The sequence below is a fragment of the Ahaetulla prasina genome, chromosome 13 (assembly GCF_028640845.1).
Source record: "Ahaetulla prasina isolate Xishuangbanna chromosome 13, ASM2864084v1, whole genome shotgun sequence".
Taxonomy (NCBI): Eukaryota; Metazoa; Chordata; class Lepidosauria; order Squamata; family Colubridae; genus Ahaetulla; species Ahaetulla prasina.
This window is the reverse complement of record NC_080551.1, coordinates 9518030-9536900: the sequence shown is the minus strand read 5'-3', so window position 1 is coordinate 9536900 and position 18871 is coordinate 9518030. Positions and strand designations below refer to the sequence as shown.

Genomic DNA, 18871 nt, shown 5'->3' with positions numbered 1-18871 from the left:
CAGACTACAATTTTGCATAAGCAAGATCCCATTAATTTTAAGCACACTGTTAAAGTGAAGGTGGTGCACTGCTCCTCTTTCCATCAAAATAATCAATCCCTTTTCATTTCAGGGGGAAAAGAAGCATTCTCTTTTCATTTTTTTTATTTTTACAGTATTGGGCGGTATTGCAATGTTTGCTGTGATCCATACACATATTTTTCTTTCGCATAAGGTACAAATAAAGCCACTGTCTGTTGCATTGCCAGCAGAAACATCTAGCAGGCAGCTAATCCAAAGTTTGCAAAAACCACGCAATATTGTAAAACAAAAAAATAATAATTGGAAAGGTCTTACCTGAGCCCCTAATGGGTGCTCTTGTCTGCCAGCGGAGATATCAAGAATGGATGTGACATCCCCCAGCTCAGTACATGCTGGGCCATTCTGACAGAGATAAGGGGGCCATTGAGCTTGGCGTTTGCAGAACTTTGGAAAAAGGAAAACAAAACCCTGTTGTTTAATGACAAGAGAATTCATGGCCCCTTGGATCCGAGCCTTCAGAGGACTTTTGGGTGAGAGGGGGGGAAAGAATATGGACAGGATGGTCCGGATGGCATGGGCAAAACCACAGTCCAAGATGGAAGATCGCACAGGATTATGTGAGAAGAGAATCGGGAAGAGAATGGAAAGCAGAGCTGGGTCTGAGTATAACACAACTAGAAGACATGCCAAGTTGCTTTGAGAATAAAAAAGCAGGTTACAGGCTATCCTACAAATCAATTTCAAATCTTGCCTCTGCCGGAAAATTCAGTCACTAAACTAAGACAAGCCTTTACTTCTGTATTATCTCAGATAACCTCACAAGAGCCTTCTCTCTATTGAACAAACACAGGCCTGGGATCCAGAAGTGTGTATTAGAACAGGGGTCTCCAACCTTGGTCCCTTTGAGACTTGTGGACTTCTTCTCTGGGACCTGAAGTCCACAAGTCTTAAAGGGACCAAGGTTGGAGACCCCTGTATTAGAAAAAAGGTAACCTGCCCTTAAGTGCACCCAAAGGGAAAAAGAATAGTAATAATTATATTAATGACAACAAGGATTTAAAAACCTCTGAAGATTTCTGTTCTGCAATTTTTCTCATTGCGGTGAATCCAACCTGACCGAAGAGACTTGAATTCGAAGACAGGATGGGGAAGGGCCAAGAGAATAATTCTTTTTGATGCAAAATGTTCAAATCTGGGTGCCTTCTGCTAGGCACCTAAATCCATATATAGGCACCCAAGCATAAATGGACCCATTTTTAGAGGACTCCTTAACGGGAGGAGAGGGTGCCGCTTATTTTTTGCAGGTGCTCGAATATAAATTTAGGTGCCTACCTTTGGACTTCCAACTTTGACATTTTCAGTCTGATTCTGAACTTTCCTGAGCCTCATTTTCTCCGTCTGTAAAAAACAGAAGGGGAAACTTGCTTACTCGCTTTGGACATCGGTTGGAGTAGGAAATATGCACACAAACAGGAAAAAAAAAAGAAGAAAGAAAAAAAGAAAGAGAAAAAATGTGGGAGAATTGGTCACTCACAAAAGCGGCAAAGAAAAGGTGGCCAGTTCCATAACCACACTGCCCATAATAAGGTTTTGGATGGAAGTGAAGAAAAGAAATGGGTTTTGATGTCCCAGCCATCAGATGAAAAAAAAAAATTAACCATCTGAATTCATCTCATGCATGGATTTTTGAAGAGAGGATTACATCTATAATATAAAAAAGGAGGCAAAAGGTTTAACGCAAAGGAACAACACAATAGATATATATATATAAACACGCACACTTTTATCATGCATGCTTTTTAATCATGCCATCTGGAGTCTCAAAGCAGGGCTGTTCCTGCAACCTCTCTTGTTTCTCGCCATAGATTGATTGTCCAATGAGGATCGTATCGTTTCCCATTTGGACACACGAAAGGTCCCATGGGCACTGGCTCTTTTGACCTGGCTTCAGTTGTAGGAACAGTGCTTCAGGACTGCGAAATGCAACCAACAAATAACTGGGCTCTTTCATTCCGAGGTTGGCTTTCTGCTTTTTACGGGTTTCCTCTCCCCTTACCTCATCATTTATAGTAAAACGCGAAGGCTCCTGTCTGCTACGGTTGGATCGTCTCACCCCGTAAACATCGGGATATTCTTCCCACATCTGCAAAATAAATCAAGCTGGCGTTTGTATTCCATTAAGGGATACGAAGGGCACTCAGAAGAAAATCATCTATCATATTCCTCCTGGAAGTCTCCCTGTGATATAGGTTGGGCTACTTGACTGAATAAATTGGATGTCAGGTGCAAAAGATGGGGACCATCTGTTAAGCTGCAGCACAGAAGATTTCTTCAAGCCTATACACAAGGATCTAGGGACGCAGTGGCTCAGGGGTTAGGACGTTGAGCTTGTCGATTGAAAGGTCGGCAGCTCAGCGGTTCGAATCCCTAGTGCTTCCGTGTAACGGGGTGAGCTCCCATTACTTGTCTCAGCTTCTGCCAACCTAGTAGTTCGAAAGCACATAAAAATGCAAGTAGAAAAAATAGGGACCACCTTTGGTGGGAAGGTAACAGCGTTCCGTGCACCTTTGGCGTTGAGTCATGACCACGGAGACGTCTTTGGACAGCGCTGGCTCTTTGGCTTTGAAACAGAGATAAGCACCGCCCCCTAGAGTCGGCAACGACTAGCATGGGGAACCTTTACCTTTACCTTTTATACACAAGGATCTAGACAACCCAAGTTCAAAACTAAATTGGCATCAGATAAGGATCAATGGAATTCAGGAGGGGTTGGACTTGGACTGTTCGTGGGAATGTAATGATTCTAATCTGATGACGTGCTTAACTCCATCCCCAGCTCTGCCTGTTCTTCTCCTACCGTGTTTCCCCAAAAATAACACCCTGTCTTATATTTTTTGAACCTCGAAATAAGCACTTAGCCTTATTTTCGGGGAGGTCTTATTTTGGGGCGCGTGGAACAAGACGGGGCTCCTCCTGCTGTCTTACCCAATTTCCAGCTCTGTCTCCCTAACCCTAACCAGAGAAAACGGTGGGGACCAGCTGTGGATGCATTTGCTTATTTTCGGGGGGCGGGTGTTATTTTCGGGGTGGGGGCTTATTTCATGCACTCAAAAGCCCGATTGGACTTATTATCTGGGGAGGTCTTATTTTGGGGGAAACACGGTAAATTAGGTCTTTCTTGGGGCATTGGGATAGAAGTCATAATGTTTTAAACCAGTGGTAGTCAACCTGGTCCCTACCGCCCACTAGTGGGCGTTCCAGCTTTCATGGTGGGTGGTAGGGGTTTTTTCCAATACTGAAGCACTTTCCTTTTTTTTAATTTAATTGACTTTTTAAAAAAAATTCAGAGCAGTATTTAAAAAGATTTTCATTAGGTTTTCATAAAAATCCCCGTGACAATTTAAATTTCTGAAAATATACTATTTGTATCACCCGCACATAAGTTTAGTTCACATTACGTAAATGAAATTAATGGCGCTATAGTGCGACTGCACACAAAAGAGCCTCATCCCAGAATAGCTCGCGCATCTCCCCCCACACCACCCAGCTGTAACAGACAAGAAGAGCTGGTAGCCGGCACCCCCCCCCCAAACCCAATCCACGATGTGCGAGAGGCATGCGCAGATGACGATACATGGCGCAGGCTCTTTTGTTTGCGGTCGCACTGGTCAGTATGCAGTTAGATTTCTGAGAGTAAGCATGAACTGGTGGGCGGTTAAATTTTTTGTACTACTAATAGAGATACAAAGGTGAGCAGTAGGTTATAAAAAGGTTGACTACCCCTGTTTTAAACCAACCCTCAAAACATTATCCTCGGAAGACATACAAGTCCCAATCAAGCAAAATTATCACCCCGCTAAGCTTCCCAATCTCCCAAGTAATCCCCACTTTTAGCAAGGCAGTTCCGTACTTTTTTGACATCAGCTAGTCTTTCTTTCTTGGATGCTGGTTTCTCCTTAGCTTCCGGAGGGGTCTGCCGAGACTTGGATCCTGTGGACCCACTCTCCGATTCAGACTGACTTCCCGAAGACTCGGAACTGCTGTTAGATTCACTTCCATGATCACTGCCTTGCTCGCTGTCTGACTGGCTCGCCGACTCGGAACCCGAGCCCTCTTCAGACGCAGAGTGACTGTGGAGAAAAAAAAGGGAGATTTTGTTTACCCTCAAGGATATTACAGGTTGTCTTTTGAGCTCCCCCAAAATATGGTATGGTCCTATTATTTTCTTCTAGCAATACATCTTCACAACTAAGTAGACTTCATTATCTTGGCCAACATACTTCCAATCATGAAATTTATTATTTATTTACTTTATTCATGTAGAAAATTTATATTGCCGCCAACTCACACACATTGGCGACTCAAAGGGACTTTACTGGACATCCATAGGTTTGTGGGATCTGCTTCAAGCTTTCCCCAATTCAGAGGAAGTTAACTGTCCTAAAAATTACAGCTTATCTCTTTTTTGGGATTTGGGAAGAAGACACTCAGGTTTGGAAATGTCATCTACCTACAGGCTGAGCCATTTTAGGGGTTTCAAATGTGCTGGGTTTACATGGTATGTTAACCCACTGTATGTTAACCCACAGCGATCTCCAGAAACACACCGATATATATTCACTTCTTGTATGAATTATGATATCCTTGAGTGGGTCCTTGAGTGGCTCAGACTGCTAAAACAGTCTATTATTAACAGCAGCTGCTTGCAATTACTGCAGGTTCAAGCCCCACCAGGCCCAAGGTTGACTCAGCCTTCCATCCTTTATAAGGTAGGTAAAATGAGGACTCAGATTGTTGGGGGCAATAAGTTGACTTTGTATATAATATACAAATGGATGAAGACTATTGCTTGACATAGTGTAAGCCGCCCTGAGTCTTCGGAGAAGGGCAGGATATAAATGCAAATAAAAAATAAATATATATATATAAGTCAGAGATGTTTAACCTTTTTGGTGCTGAGTGCCAAAAGGGTGCACATGTGCGTGCAAATGCCCTAATCCCCAAAATGCAATGTGAGTGCCCCCACATGTGCCCTGCCCCGCTCATGCACATATGTTCCTGGTACATGAGCCCCACCCATCCCATTTTGGCTTCCAGGTTGGTGTAGGCTTTCCAGGCCCAAAATGGGGAGCCTCGTGCAGCACCCCTGAGCCCCATTTTGGCTTCCCCAATCTCCGTAATTTCTCCCCCCCAGTGCGCCCTAGCTTTCGCCTGCATATCTGCCATGGAGAGGCACCTGCGGAGCATGGAACCTGCGGAGATTGAGGAAGGCATGGGTGGCAGATATGCAGCAGAAAGCTAGGGTGCACTGGGGGGAGAAACTGAAAAGATCAGAGAAGGCCCTGCCCCCTGCGCATGCACGGTAGAGACCTGAAGACCAGCTGGTTGGTGGGAGGCACGCACACATGTGCGGTGGAGCTGGGCTGGGGCAATGGCTGGCGTACCTGCAGAAAGGACTCTGCGTGCCACTGTGGCATACGTGCCATAGGTTCGCCATCACGGATATAAGCAATTGATTTTTCTGGAGGAACATGCTCTGGTTAAATCTAATAACCACAGAGTCTAGGGAAGGAGAAATCAGAGTTTTTGATATTCCAGGATCTCTGTAGTCATAAGGTTTTGTAGAAAAAGGCCCAGGTTTCCTGAAAGGTCTACCATCCAGAGTGATCTCAGTATATAAGACAGAAACTGGGTCCATATAATGCACTGGAGATCCAGCAAAATGAAGTCTGTTGCGTGAACCAAATCACGTTACTATTATATGACTTATTTCTTTGGCCTCTACAAATCATGTGAATACAGCAACTAAGTTTAATTAAGCTGGTTTTCATGTGTCGCGAAAAGAACCTGCAGTTTCTGCGATGAAAAGCCCATAAGATTGCAGGGTTGGTTTATGGAAAAGGACCATCCAAGCAATCAACCATAGCAATTGCCCTTGCCACTCCACCTCAGATGCGGTGCATCACTTCAGTAACTTCATTGTCAATGTCAACCACTCATAAGGAAAATCTGTATAAAATGTTTTACAGGTGGCACTTTGCACCAGCAAGGTTGGCTAAAATGTGTAAAGGCAGATCAGCAAAATGTTGGAAATGTAACCAAACACCAGGCTCAAACTACCACATGTGGTAGATGTGTCCCAAAACCAAAAAATACTAGTCGAAAATACATACCTGGTTGGAACAAAAATGACAAAAGAAGCATATTGAACTGAGACCCAAGACATTTTTGTTGGGCATTCTACCGGAAAAATATGATAAAAAGCCTACATATTTGATTTTACATATACTGACTGAGGCTAGGATTGTATTTGCGCAACAATGGAAGGGTGAGGAGACCCCATCAGATGAGAGGGTAATTCAGAAAATAATGGAATGTGCAGAAATGGACAGATTAACGCTTATCATTAAGGACAGAGAAGATACTGAATATTGTCTGACGTGGGAAGTATTTTATCAATGGCTAGAGAATAGACACAGAAGTTAAGAAGGAGGGGATATAAGAAAAGAATTTTGTACTTTATGACGATGTTATGTACTATTGTAAAGTACATTGATACAATAGTTATATTATTAATGTCATTGTAACAAATACAACAACAAATATGTGAACTATGAATTTTTAAAGAATTGTACCCAGTTCACCCACTGTTCAATGGAGATGAAAAACATTATAAATAAAATAAATAAAACATGGGGGGGAGAAGTAACTTCGTTGTCAATTCTAAGGCTGGTTGCTGGACCCTTTCACATTAATCTGCTTTTATTCAATTTTAGTCCATTTTCCCCCACAGTGCTCCTTGCCAATTATTACTAGAACACACAAATCATTTGTATTTTCAGCTAACAAGGTGCTGCTGTCAACCACATAGCAGAGAGACCGATGCTTCTTCCTCCAATTTTAAAACCACATTCAAAGCGTGTTATAAAACAGCCTGGTCTAAATGTTACTCGATACAAAACAATAGCAATAAAAGCTTAATGGCTAAGCCGCTGGAGATAAATCAGCAATAATACCAATGTATAGGCAGGGCCAAATTTAGAGGCGCGGATTAGGCCAGGCTGTTTTTTTTTTTCAGCTATTAAAAGCAGTTTTTCTCTTGCCTCAAGTGGAGCTCATCAAGAAAAGAATCCCTTTAAAAAGAAAAAAAAATTATCTCGGATGAGTCAATTAATTCAGTGGTAGAAACTGGGCTGAAGAATTAAAAAGAAAAAAAAGAAAGAAAACTCTTCCAGGTTTTATCTTGTGGTAAAAAGGCAATAATTGCAGAAGCAGATCCCTGAACTCAGCACATGACACAATCGGTTCAGAGCCTTTATTTTTACTTCAAAAGGTGTGAAAAGCAAAACATGGGGAAAAAAGCATGAAAGAGTGAAATTAAAATGCATTTCTTTAGGAAACTGGCAGAGGGCAGCAAGAAAGCAGGAAAGAGCAAGCTTTGGGCATGCAGTCGGAAGCCATTTTGAAAACATGATCCGTGAATAAGCCACCATTTCACGGCTCTCCCTGCATTGCTCTCTCTTGAGCAATTCCAAAGAGAAGGATAAAGTCATTCCTAACAGCACCGTGAGGTAGATGCTGTCTGGAAAATGCTGGGGCTTAAAAATAAAAAGGTTGCACAAGCAGAGCGAAGGTTGAACCCTTCTTTAACTTGTTCTGGGAAAATCTGAATCTATTTAGGATTCAGACACCGGAATAAACAACAACAGCAACAACAAAAACCAAAACAAACAAAACCAGCCAGCCTTTAAACTTTCTTGAGAGGGAGTATTAAATTATAACTAAACTGAACTGAATAAAGTCCTGCCTCTAGATATTTTACATGGTGTCAAAACAGAACCCGAAGGGACCTTAGAGATCCTCTAGTCCAACCCCCTGTTCAAGCAGGAGACCCTATACTATAGGGCCTATAGAATTTCAGACATTTCAAGTTGTCTAGTCTCTTCTTAAAAACCTCCAGTGGAGAAGCACCTACAACTTCCGAAGGCAAAAATGACTTTAGTATTTGCTTTTGTTGTTTTGTCTGATTAGGGAGCTGAGGGAAAAACCCCAGGTTTCGTGGCTTTTTAGTCTGAGGGAAAAAAAGCTCCCTGGGTTTTTTTCTTTCTTTCTTATGTTAACACAGTACAATACTAGCATTATCCATGCTGTCATCTGGTTCTGCAGATCTTGTAGCCCTAAAGTGGGGACAAGCTTACAGGCCTCGCTTCTCCCAATCAAGACACCGCACGCTCTTCACTTTGGGGAGATTTTCTGCGCTAATATCAAGGCAGAAAAAGAACAAAGCAGCAGAAGGAATTGGAAAAGGAAAATTAAGTTAGGAGCAGGAGGTTGGGCTTGCTGAAACCCACTTAAAACATTTTCTAATGAAGGCAGATTCGAGTCCTTAAGACCATTTGACCAAGGAGAGATTCAACCTAGAAATAAGGAGAAATTTTCTGACAGTGAGAACAATCAACCTATGGAACAGAAGTTGTGGGAGCTTCATCACTGGAGGCTTTCAAGAAGAGATTGGATTGCCATCTGTCAGAAATGGTGTGTAGGGTCTCCTGCTTGGTGGTGGTGAGGGTTGGACTAGATGACCTATAAGGTCCCTTCCAACTCCATTAATCTGTTAAACTGATTCTCTCCCTCGGCACCATCCAGCTTCGAGGAAGCCTGGTTGCTCATGCTTTCTCTCAGATCAACTCAAGGCCCGCGAGCCAGGGGCAGCCTGCATGGGCTGCTTATATCTGGCCCATGGGACTAGCTTGGAAATAGCAAAGCACCAGCCCATGGTGCCTCTGCCGGCCAAAACAGGCTGCGGGGTGGGGTGGGGGGCTGCGTGTGACCCCACATGGACTGTTTTCGGCCTCCAGCAGCACTCTGCCAACTGAAAACAGGCCTGGGTGGGGGGCTCATTTTGGCCGGCAGACCCTAACCCTATTCACCTTCTCTTTAGCAGCATTTGCCAGCCAGAACTAGGTAACCTCCAAGATATGTAACTTCCAAGATCTGGATGGCTGTTGTTCAGAAGAGCCAAAAACATCTGGCTCTTTACCCAGATGATGGGGTGAAAGAGCGAGTCCCCTCGTATCACTGAGTTTGTCCTCTTTTATCTTAAATCTTTTACTTGTGATTGATTTACTTGTATCTTTTTTATTACTGTGGTGAGCCACCCAGGGCCATTGAGAATTGGGTGCTATATCCATTTTGTAAAATTATTACTCGTATTGAGTCCTCCAGAGGTAGTAACAAAGATTGATAGAAGGTTGGAAAAGACCAGTTTTTAGAGAGACATCTGGAGAAATTGTCACTTCGTTTATGCTCTGCTCCTATACAAAAGAGTCAAGCCCCATAGCTTGACTCTTTTGTATAGGACTCTACATGTCTTTAATCTGTACATTATCGAATTGAGAGCCAGAAAGAAAATCTCCTTTTGTCTGGAATAGCTGTTTTGAATGCAAAGGGGAAAAAATGCATCGCGAGTCTGTTTCAAATGCCCACCATGGCCTACCCAGACCACACCCGGCCCTCCGAGGTGGCCCTCGATGAAATCGATTTTGACACCCCTGATACATGGAATTATACCTAAGGTTAAGAGACAGGAAAGATTCACACAACATGCTAAAGTGGCATATTTGAAACTATTTATTGAAGTTATTTTATTCCAATTTGGATGCCACCCGGTTCTTCATATTGTCCAATATCAACATTGCTTAGTTTAGGGTTCAAAGTGTTTGACGATCTGAACAATTAGACTTATTCAATGAACTGTAGTCTAACTATGGATTAGTGGGGCTGTATGAAACAACCAGACACACAAAAGCTAGCTGTCTATTTAACTCCAGGCACAAACGCTAAACATAGAAGAATGTGGCTCAGTTAACGTCTACACATCCATTTTTGTCACTAAGGGTCTTTTTTAAATTTCTCCTTTAAAAGAAATTTAGCTTGCTATGTGAGAAAGGTGTGAGTTTTGGTCCATTTTACCACTTTTCTTGCCACATTTGTTAAGTGAATTGCTGCAATTGTTCAACTGTTACATTAGTAACACGGTTGTTAAGTGAATCTGGGTTCCCCTTTGACTCTGCTGGTCAGAAGGTCGCAAAAGGGGAATCGTGTGACTCTGGCACACGGCAACTGTCATAAACAGTCAGTCAGTTGCCAAGCATCCGAATTTTATTCGCATGACCGTGGGGATGGTGCAACGGTCAGAAATGTGAAAACTGGTCATAAGTCACTTTTTTCAGTGCTGTTGTAACTCTGAATGGTCACTAAATGAATTGTTGTAAGTTGAGAACTACCTGTACTTTAAAAAAAAAAAAGGCTGATTAATTTATCTCAGGTTTGCCAGGCACAAGGCCAAGCCACGCTTCTGTGAAGCGTGAAGAAGCGAAATAGCTTGCTTGCTTCCTTCTTCTTCCTGAAGAATCTGAGGAAACTCTATCTACCAACTAAAAAAAATGGTCTTGGAAAGTCCCCTAAAACACCAGGAAGGATGTTCCCCTTTTAACTCTGCTGCTCATAGGGATATCTGTATCCAACCTGGCATCTGGGTATGTTTCATCTGTAGCTTTGTAGCAAAAAAAGGCCTCAGGCTGTTTCATTTGTTACCTAGCGGCACGTGAATGCAGCACTAACTCAAAAAGTTTTGGTAAGCCACATCTGTAAAAAAAAAAAAAGCCATTTAAAAGAGCTTTTCCTCACTTCCCCAGAGCTCAGTATCAAAACGATTATCTTATTCTTCTAAGCATCGACGTCTCTGGAAGGGGGGAGGGTGTCAACCAAGTTTGTTCTGTAAAATCCTCCATCAAATTTAGCTCTACCCACCCACAGAGCAGCTGGTTCCTTGTAACAAACCACATCCATCATTGCCAAATGGACAAACCTGCTTGGCTTCATCTGTGATGGCAACCCAACCAATTGTGGGATGTTGTATAAGACCAACCAATTATGGTTTAATGACTTCATTCCATGAGTTAGCACAATGTCGATTGATCCCTTAGCTTTGGGAAGAGGGTGTAGATATGTTTATTTTAAAAATCAACCTTTATCCAATATATCCTTCCCCAAATTCCCCTTAAATAATCTATCCTGCTTTCTATCACACTCATTAATCAATAGTAAAACTATCTTCTAGAACAGGGGTCTCCAACCTTGGCCACTTTAAGCCTGGCGGACTTCAACTCCCAGCAAAGCTGGCTGGGGAATTCTGGGAGTTGCAATCCGCCAGGCTTAAAGTGGCCAAGGTTGGAGACCCCTGTTTTAAAAGGCCATTATACATATTATATTTCAAACTGTACAATCAGTGGAAGCTATGCACAGATACATCCAAGCTTCTACTTCCAATCCTGCACCACTGAAATATCAAGCCCAACTTCATGCATTGCCTCCTGGTTTGAAATTTCAAAAATAAAAATAAAAATTGAGTCCCATCCTATGACTAAGATCTCCCAGAAATTCCGTAGATTTGGGACCTCAATTCAACTTCTCAAAACACAAGAGGGGTATTGGAAGAAGAGGGGTTATTTTAATTTCAGAAGAACTAGGTACTTTGAATCTATTTTGTATTTGTTTTGCTTCAACCATTTTTCTCCTCCCTATTCATGTGAGTTGCTAGTTTCTGAAACATTTCAAACAGCACTAAAACAATTAAATAAAGCACAGATAAATACACAAAGTAACATTTAAAAGGTTGAAAACAAACAGTGCCACTTGAAACCAAATCAAGATGGTGTTGAAATGCACCAGGGTTTTGGTTTTCTTTTAATTTTTTTTTGTAAGAGAGCTTCAACATAGCCATAAATACTACCATGTCCATCAATCACAGTCTGTACAATCCATTTCAGAGCAATATGAAAATTGTAATCCAAAATAGCTGAAAGGCGCTAACCATCTTATGCAATATCGATGCTTTTTGTAGTTTTGAAAATCGATCTCCAAAAAATAAATGTACCCCTTTCGGAAAAATCAATTTTTAATGAAAGAGATGCAAAGCAGATGAAACTGAGTTGAATCGAAAAGATCTGCACTTTAGAACAGATTTCCCCATCTTCAAAGGGTTTCCTGTGCAAACTGAACTCAGATTCTATCAACTTCAACCACAAATGAGAAGACTGTAGAATAACACCTGGCTTGAAAATTTAAGAGAGCTTGCAAATGAACTTCAAATAATAAACGCTAGCTAGAGCAGACAATTTTTTTTCTCTTCAGGAAATTAAATCCAGGGGTTAACCTGCTCTTATGATTAGCAAGATAGCTTTCTTCCAGAACCAGCAAGGGGAATGAATGAAGCCATCCATAAATCACAACTGAATGGTAATGAAGATAACAATAGGGAAATCATAAAGCAAAGAAGATAAAAGTAGTTTTTCAGCATTCCAGAACTCATTCCTTTTAGCTAAATGAAATATCTTTTCTGCACACTCTGTTGCTAAGATGTACACAGGAAAAGATCTGTTGCCTTGAAAGCAGCAACTTTTGCAGAAATCCAACGTTATTTAGGAACACTTGAGATTCAGTTTGGCAGAATACTTCGGAATTAGCAAGAGGGACAATATTAAATATTGTATTACAATCCCCGTGTGTCAAGCAACAAAACCCAGGCTGTTTGAAACTACATCATGCTTGGACCCAAGAAATTAATTAAATTAATTAAAAGAGCAAGTACCAAGCACATCTCCTAAGATAAAAACAATGAGCTTCCAAGATAAAATGCACAATTTGTCAGCTGCCTTGTCGGCAAAGTGTTCTACTTTTTAATGTCATCAATCTGTAAATTGTGTTTCATTTGAACTCTCACACAACCATCCAGGTGCTCCAGATAGGGAATGGAATCTATTCTCCCTCTTATGTACATTCAGCCTTCAGAAATCCAGGGTTAAAGATTTACCCATTGAATATTGCCCCTCTTCCTCCCTCTCCCCCAATCACACATACCAAAAGACATTCCCCTCCACCCTTTTTTATGGTAAACATCCTACATGGGCAAAGGGGTTAAGTTGCAAAGCAGCGAGATGTCACCCAGACTAAAAGTGTTAGAACAAGATATGACAGGATGAAATCATGCACCGAAATGTATGGGCTGAACTGCAGCTAAAGCTTTTGAGGACTAAACGAGTTTAAACTTCCTCAAGTCTGCCTGCTTGAGTATGTGTGTGAATGAGTGTGTGTGCAAACTTTTCCATTATTCCTGCAGGAAATGATCCATGCCTCAAGAGAAAAGGGCATTTCCAAAGCCCGGAGTCTTCAAAATATTCTAATCCATTTCTTCATTGCATAAATACTGTTTATAAACACATTGGCACGCTTTCTCCAAGTTTTGCATGGCAAATTATACACTTTCTGTGCTGTTCTTTAACAATCCTTCTGTAATGTGATCATTTGGCAGCTGATGAAGGGGGGGGGGCTAATTTTCAAAGCGCACCCACCCACCCACCCACCCCCAGACAAAAGAAGGCACAAAGACATTTGCACGGATTGCTAATCCTTCAGCTGCTTTCTTTCCCTCTTCCAAGCCCAGGGCTGGCAGCGGCTGGCTGGCTTGCTTGTTCTCTCCGTCTCTCTGCCTCTCTCTCTCTCTCTCAATCTATCTGGCTGCCTGAGCAAGCAGAAAGTCATCACTAGCCAAGAGGGGCGGGGGCTGGAAAGGATGTGCAGGGGAGGCGCAAGGGAGGCTGACGTCATCCCGAAGGCAGGACTGCAGCATCTCCGGACCCGCCTTTTAGCAAGTGAGACGGCAGCCAACCACAGCCCGCGTCCAACCCAAGATGGCCTTTGAACTCTCCACCAACTTCCTGCTGAGGGTTTTTTTCTTTCTTTTTTTTTTCAAAAAAAAAAAAAAAAAGAGTACACAGTGCAATGCAGTATGTGTCTGTCAGCTTCTGCGGCACAAAGGAACAGCCATTTTGTGACAATCCAGCCCTGCAGTGAAAATGCCTAATGCTTTCTCCTTTTCTCTCTCCTCCATTCTCGTTCTCCACTGCCCGAGAAAAACAGCAGGCATCGGGCAGAACGTCAGCAAATCCTCAAAAGTCTCCATACCTCACCCTCTTCCTCCTCCCTCTGCCTGCCTTGGTCTTCGCCTCCCACTTTAAATAATCCTCCTTTGTGCTGCAAGGGTTGCTTCATAAAATGGCTGCCACTGGCTGAGCATTTAGTGGGAGCCAGGGCTGGGTGAATGTGGAGGTGGCAGGGGAGAGGGGCTTGCAGGAGACTACCCCAAGGACCTCAATGGGTGGGTGGGGGGAGATGAGCATGCATTTAGCAGCCAGGGTTCGACCCTGCATTGTCTCAAGGCATTCCACAATGGGTGGAGAAGCAGACAAAAACAGAAGACCTTATCCTTGATATAACCCGAAGGGAAGAGTCCTTATCGTCTTATGCTTGGCCCAATCCAAGGCATCTGACCCAACACTGGTTATTATGGCATAGGTATGGACAGTCATGCTAAACTGCAAATCCATACCGAATTCAGACTTAAGAGCTGAAAAAAATATGCTTTGGGGAAGAGAATGAAAATGGAGTCCAGGGTGAATGCTTGGATACAATCTCTAGCCCAAACTTTTACAGAAATATGGAGAGGCCAGTACTTACAATATCTGAGGTTTATATATTTCTAGCAGAAGCTTCTAATTTACAGAACCCCTTTGCTATGACAGTACACATGGGCATCCTTGTCCTTGCTTTTAGGAGGTGAAAATCTTTGCTTTAAAAACTTTGATTAACGCACCAAGATGCAGCACACTTACAAGCCCAGCCCATTTAACACAAATAATTTAAAAATTTTAATTCAGGGTTGCCTTTCTGCTCTTCAATGTTACCACGTTTCCATTGTGCATTTTACACTGTAACCCCCTCAGAAAAAGCTCTGCTAGAAAGTGATGTAGAAATGCAATCCGTTAATGGTACAAATGTGTGGCTTTAATGAAGCATCCTAAAAACAGCTCCTTTTGAGTGGGGGCTTTGCATCCTTTTTTTAGGACTTGGTAACTTCCATCTTGAACATGAATTCTGTTTCAGAAGAAAAGTAATGGCATTTTTTATAAACTCAACATTCTTGGCGGACTATCTCAGATGTTTCGCTTGCAACAGCTAAAGTACCTTTCTGCCATATTTAAACTTAAGTGAAAAGGCTTGGTCATGCTCAGTTATTTAAATCAGGGGTCTCCAACCTTGGCAACTTTAAGACTTCTGGACGTCAACTCCCCTCCTAGCTGAGGGATTCTGGGAGTTGACGTCCAGAAGTCTTAAAGTTGCCAAGGTTGGAGACCCCTGATTTAAAACAATCTTCCAGGATTAGAAAAAGAGTTAATTTTGACCAGTGGTTAACATACCAGGTTGTAGATCAGAGGTGTCAAACTCACAAGGCACATTGTGATCACGTGATGTCTCACAACTCTCCCACCCCTTCGCTAAACTGGGGGCAGAAGTGGCCAGCATGTGATGCATGTGGCCCGCGAGTTTGACACCCCTGTTGTAGATGAACATGGATGTGAAGCTCACCTCAGCAAGCAATAATGTGCAATTTTTTTCCATTAGTACTATTTGAATAATAAGGGGTATTCCAGGCACAATTAGCCAGATTTATCCTTTGAAGCTGTGAAGTGGGGGAGGGGGGAGGCTAATGAAACTTTTACTTCAATAAAGCATACCTGATCTAAATACTCTCAGGAAGAATGGCTTCTTTGGACAATGGATGTTTGTATTTATAAGCAAGTGGGAGGCACTCAGAATGGTATTTTTTGACAGTGAGGAAGAAAAAGTTTTTTCCCCCTAAAATTTACCATTTGTTACACACCCATCTTTTAAGTGTATCTGGCCCCCACCCAACTTCACACCCACCTCAAACAAATGATGTCACAAATGGATTAGGTGCTGTTCTGCCCCCAGTCTTACAAACAGGAAGTTTCAAATGCAATGTACACAGAACTTCCAGGATGTCTTGCTAAAACAATTTCTTTAATTCCCCTCCCCCCTTAAAAAAAGGTTCATTTTACACAGTATGAAGAGTACTTGCCATTCAGAAAATAAACTTTACAACAGAAACTTTCAAGCAAGGCTGAGTTATGCTTTCACAGTTCATGTGAATTGTGTGCTGCTAATATAATGAGTGTCTTATTTTAATTCAGTTGGGTGTTAACATTTTGCTTGATGTAGTACTCCTTTATTACCAAGAAAGCAAAACTTCAAGTGTGGATGCTATGCAAATAATATACCCAAGAGAATAGTGGGGAGGGGAGTAAAAGGGCTGGTTAAATTAATCTCTTTTCATTCAACTTAGTCCTGTTGTTTGCAATAGATAGCTGTTCTCATCAGTGTTGAATCTCTTCAATTTGAAAAAAAAAATGAATTACACTCTTTTAATGTGGATATTGGCATGCTAATTTCAAAACCAACTTTTTAGCAATGTCAGCAATTTGACTTTTACCACTGTCTTTTGGAGTTGAGCTTCAAAGATCTGAAAATTATGCAATAAAAAAACCCAAACCAAGTTCCTTTTTGTCTTTTTCTGAGAATCAAAGCAGCTTCTCCAGCATCCAAAAATCACCGGTCAATCCACATAGATTTTAAAATTTAAGTGCCCTCTTCCACTGTACTTTTTACATCAAAGGCTTTCCTAGCAAAAGGCATTTTTTCAAATGGTAATGTATATAATGCATTGAGAAACAGACCTCATAAAGTATAATGTGTATTTTATAATTATAAAAATATTCAAAACCTGAAAAGGGATATCAATAACAGCCAGGAAAAGATCAATAAACACACTGCAAAAATATTAAGAATCCTCATAACTATTAGTTTCCATCAAAATATGGTCAATATAATATTAAAAAAACCCAATAAATGTCTTTCTGCTTCCCTTATAAATATCAGCATTTATATATTCAGCATCAAAATATGCATTTAAAATAGACATGCACAGAACCTAAGATTCCAAGAAATTATGGCCCAAGATAACATCTTTTTGTAAAATATAAGCAAACCCCATCAATGAGAAAACTTGGAAACACAGTATCAAAATATCCTAAAATGCTGAAATAGTATCAAAGTTCCTTATCCCGAAAGGAATATACAAGCAAAGAGGATCAAGCAAATACACCTATTCTTTTTTTTATTTTAAAATAAACATTTTTTCATTCATAAAACTTTCTGTAGTTTATGATTTACAAATACCATCAGGCTTCTATCAGGCCTTCAACTTGAAGTTTAAACTCCACAAATTCTTCAAAGAAAAAAAATCCCTTGTATATAAAATGGTGCAATGCAGCAGTGGGAACAAGGTCATTTTTCACAGCACAAAACCCCTCAAAAAGCAACATTTAGCAGCTGAAACTGCATAATATACAGGGTTCCATCTGTGTAAAGGTGCTTTACTTTTTAAGTAGAGCTTGGGGCCTTTCAGTCACACCACAAGTTTCAGAAATTGTTATCAAAAAAAAAAAAAAAACAGGGTGTGGCATATTAGCAGTCTCAAGGTCATTTCATAAGAAAAGAATCAAAAGCACTGAAATATATTTATTTCTATCATCAATGATGGTAAGGCAAAGCTGTCAAAAGGTTAACAGTTGCTCAGAATAATTAAAAAAAATAAAAGTTGAGAGATCATACCTCGATACATGGCTGTGGACTGAACCCTCCTCTCCTTGGCTTTTGTCCGTATTTCTCAACATCTTTCAATTCTTAAAATGTTTAAGGGAAAGGTAGGAGGATGGCTGGATTTGGGCTGAAGTCCTGTGCCCAGGTATTTACTGTCAAAAGTTGAAAGAAAGGTAAGCTCCCACTTTTGCTTTGAGGTTTCAAACAGCAAGAACAAAAAGTCCCGACGCTGCGAAGCTTTCTTAGAATAATAATACAGAAGGGGGATATCAGCACGGAAAAAAACAAAATAAAAATATTTATCTTTTTAAAAAAAAAACGCGAAGGAAACACAGCCCTGGGGAGCATCCTACAAAACTTTCCCGAAGTAACCCTGGAAGCAAGTATTCTCGGTATTTTATTGCGTCATTCCAGGATCGTTGAAAATCTGTCGAGAGGGAAAAAGGAAAAAAAAAAACCAACCCTAAGTATTGAAAAAAGGGGCAAAATCCCCCCCTAAAAATGATAATCATCGCCCACCTACCTGAGCCAGGCGCCCCAACCCGGTTTCTAGTCGTGGGAAAACATTCGCTTCCGAACGTTCCAAACGCAACGCAGGAAGAAAAAAAAAAGAAATCCGCTCTCTTTTAAAAAAATAACATATCCGAAATTAATCCACACGATCCCGCAATTGTTTAATCGCCACCGGCAATCATTAAAAGGAATATTTTTTTGAAAAAAAAAAAGGGAAAAAAAAAGATCCGGAGGAAAAAGCTCATTAAGAGAGCGCACAAAAATGGAGGTACGCCATGGCTTCCAAGCTGGGAAAAACAACGACCTGGGCTGTTTCTTTCTAACCAGGCGAAGGGAGAGGGGAAAAAAGAGTCCCCCCTAAAGCTCCTTTTCTGCCCGAAAAACGCACGATCCCCCTTGCACCGGCCTCCACAAGAGACCAGGGGCCGCAGGAGCCCCTTGAGGACGCCCAAAAGTTACACAAAGTTGCGCAAAAGTGGTGGAGGAGAGGGGGGAAAAAAAGGCAGGAGGCTCAGCGCGCTCTCCAAGGCACAGCCGCCATCTAGAGCTTTCTTCCCAGCTCTGAGCTCTGCCTTTGATTGACACTCTCTACATTTACCCCACAACTCAGGTGATGTACCATAGACCCACCCCTTCATTTCCACCCAAAAAAAAAGAAAAGAAAAAAAAGGGAGCCTCCATCTAAAGGGAGCTTACTCCCCATCACTACTATCTCCAGCCAACTCCCATCTGTGGAGGGGGCAACTTAACTCCATCT

The 18871-nt window shown here is 41.6% G+C and overlaps 1 protein-coding gene across 4 annotated transcripts in view; it reads right to left on the bottom strand.

The window, feature by feature from the left end:
* The window catches only part of CHD2 (chromodomain helicase DNA binding protein 2), an 80975-nt gene extending 62180 nt beyond the window's left edge, over nt 1–18795 (bottom strand). For 2 of the 4 annotated variants that reach the window (XM_058155776.1, XM_058155777.1), the window contains exons 1-4: nt 18125–18795; nt 17614–17753; nt 3932–4151; nt 2078–2164 (exon numbers count right to left, since the gene is read on the bottom strand). In XM_058155776.1, coding sequence (XP_058011759.1) covers nt 2078–2164; nt 3932–4151; nt 17614–17675 — 369 coding nt within the window. In that variant the 5' untranslated portion in view covers nt 17676–17753; nt 18125–18795. Of the gene's footprint in view, nt 1–2077; nt 2165–3931; nt 4152–17613; nt 17754–18124 lie in introns of those variants that run through there. The other 2 variants (XM_058155775.1, XM_058155778.1) reach the window with 2 other exon arrangements.
* Nucleotides 18796–18871: the final 76 nt, after the last annotated feature.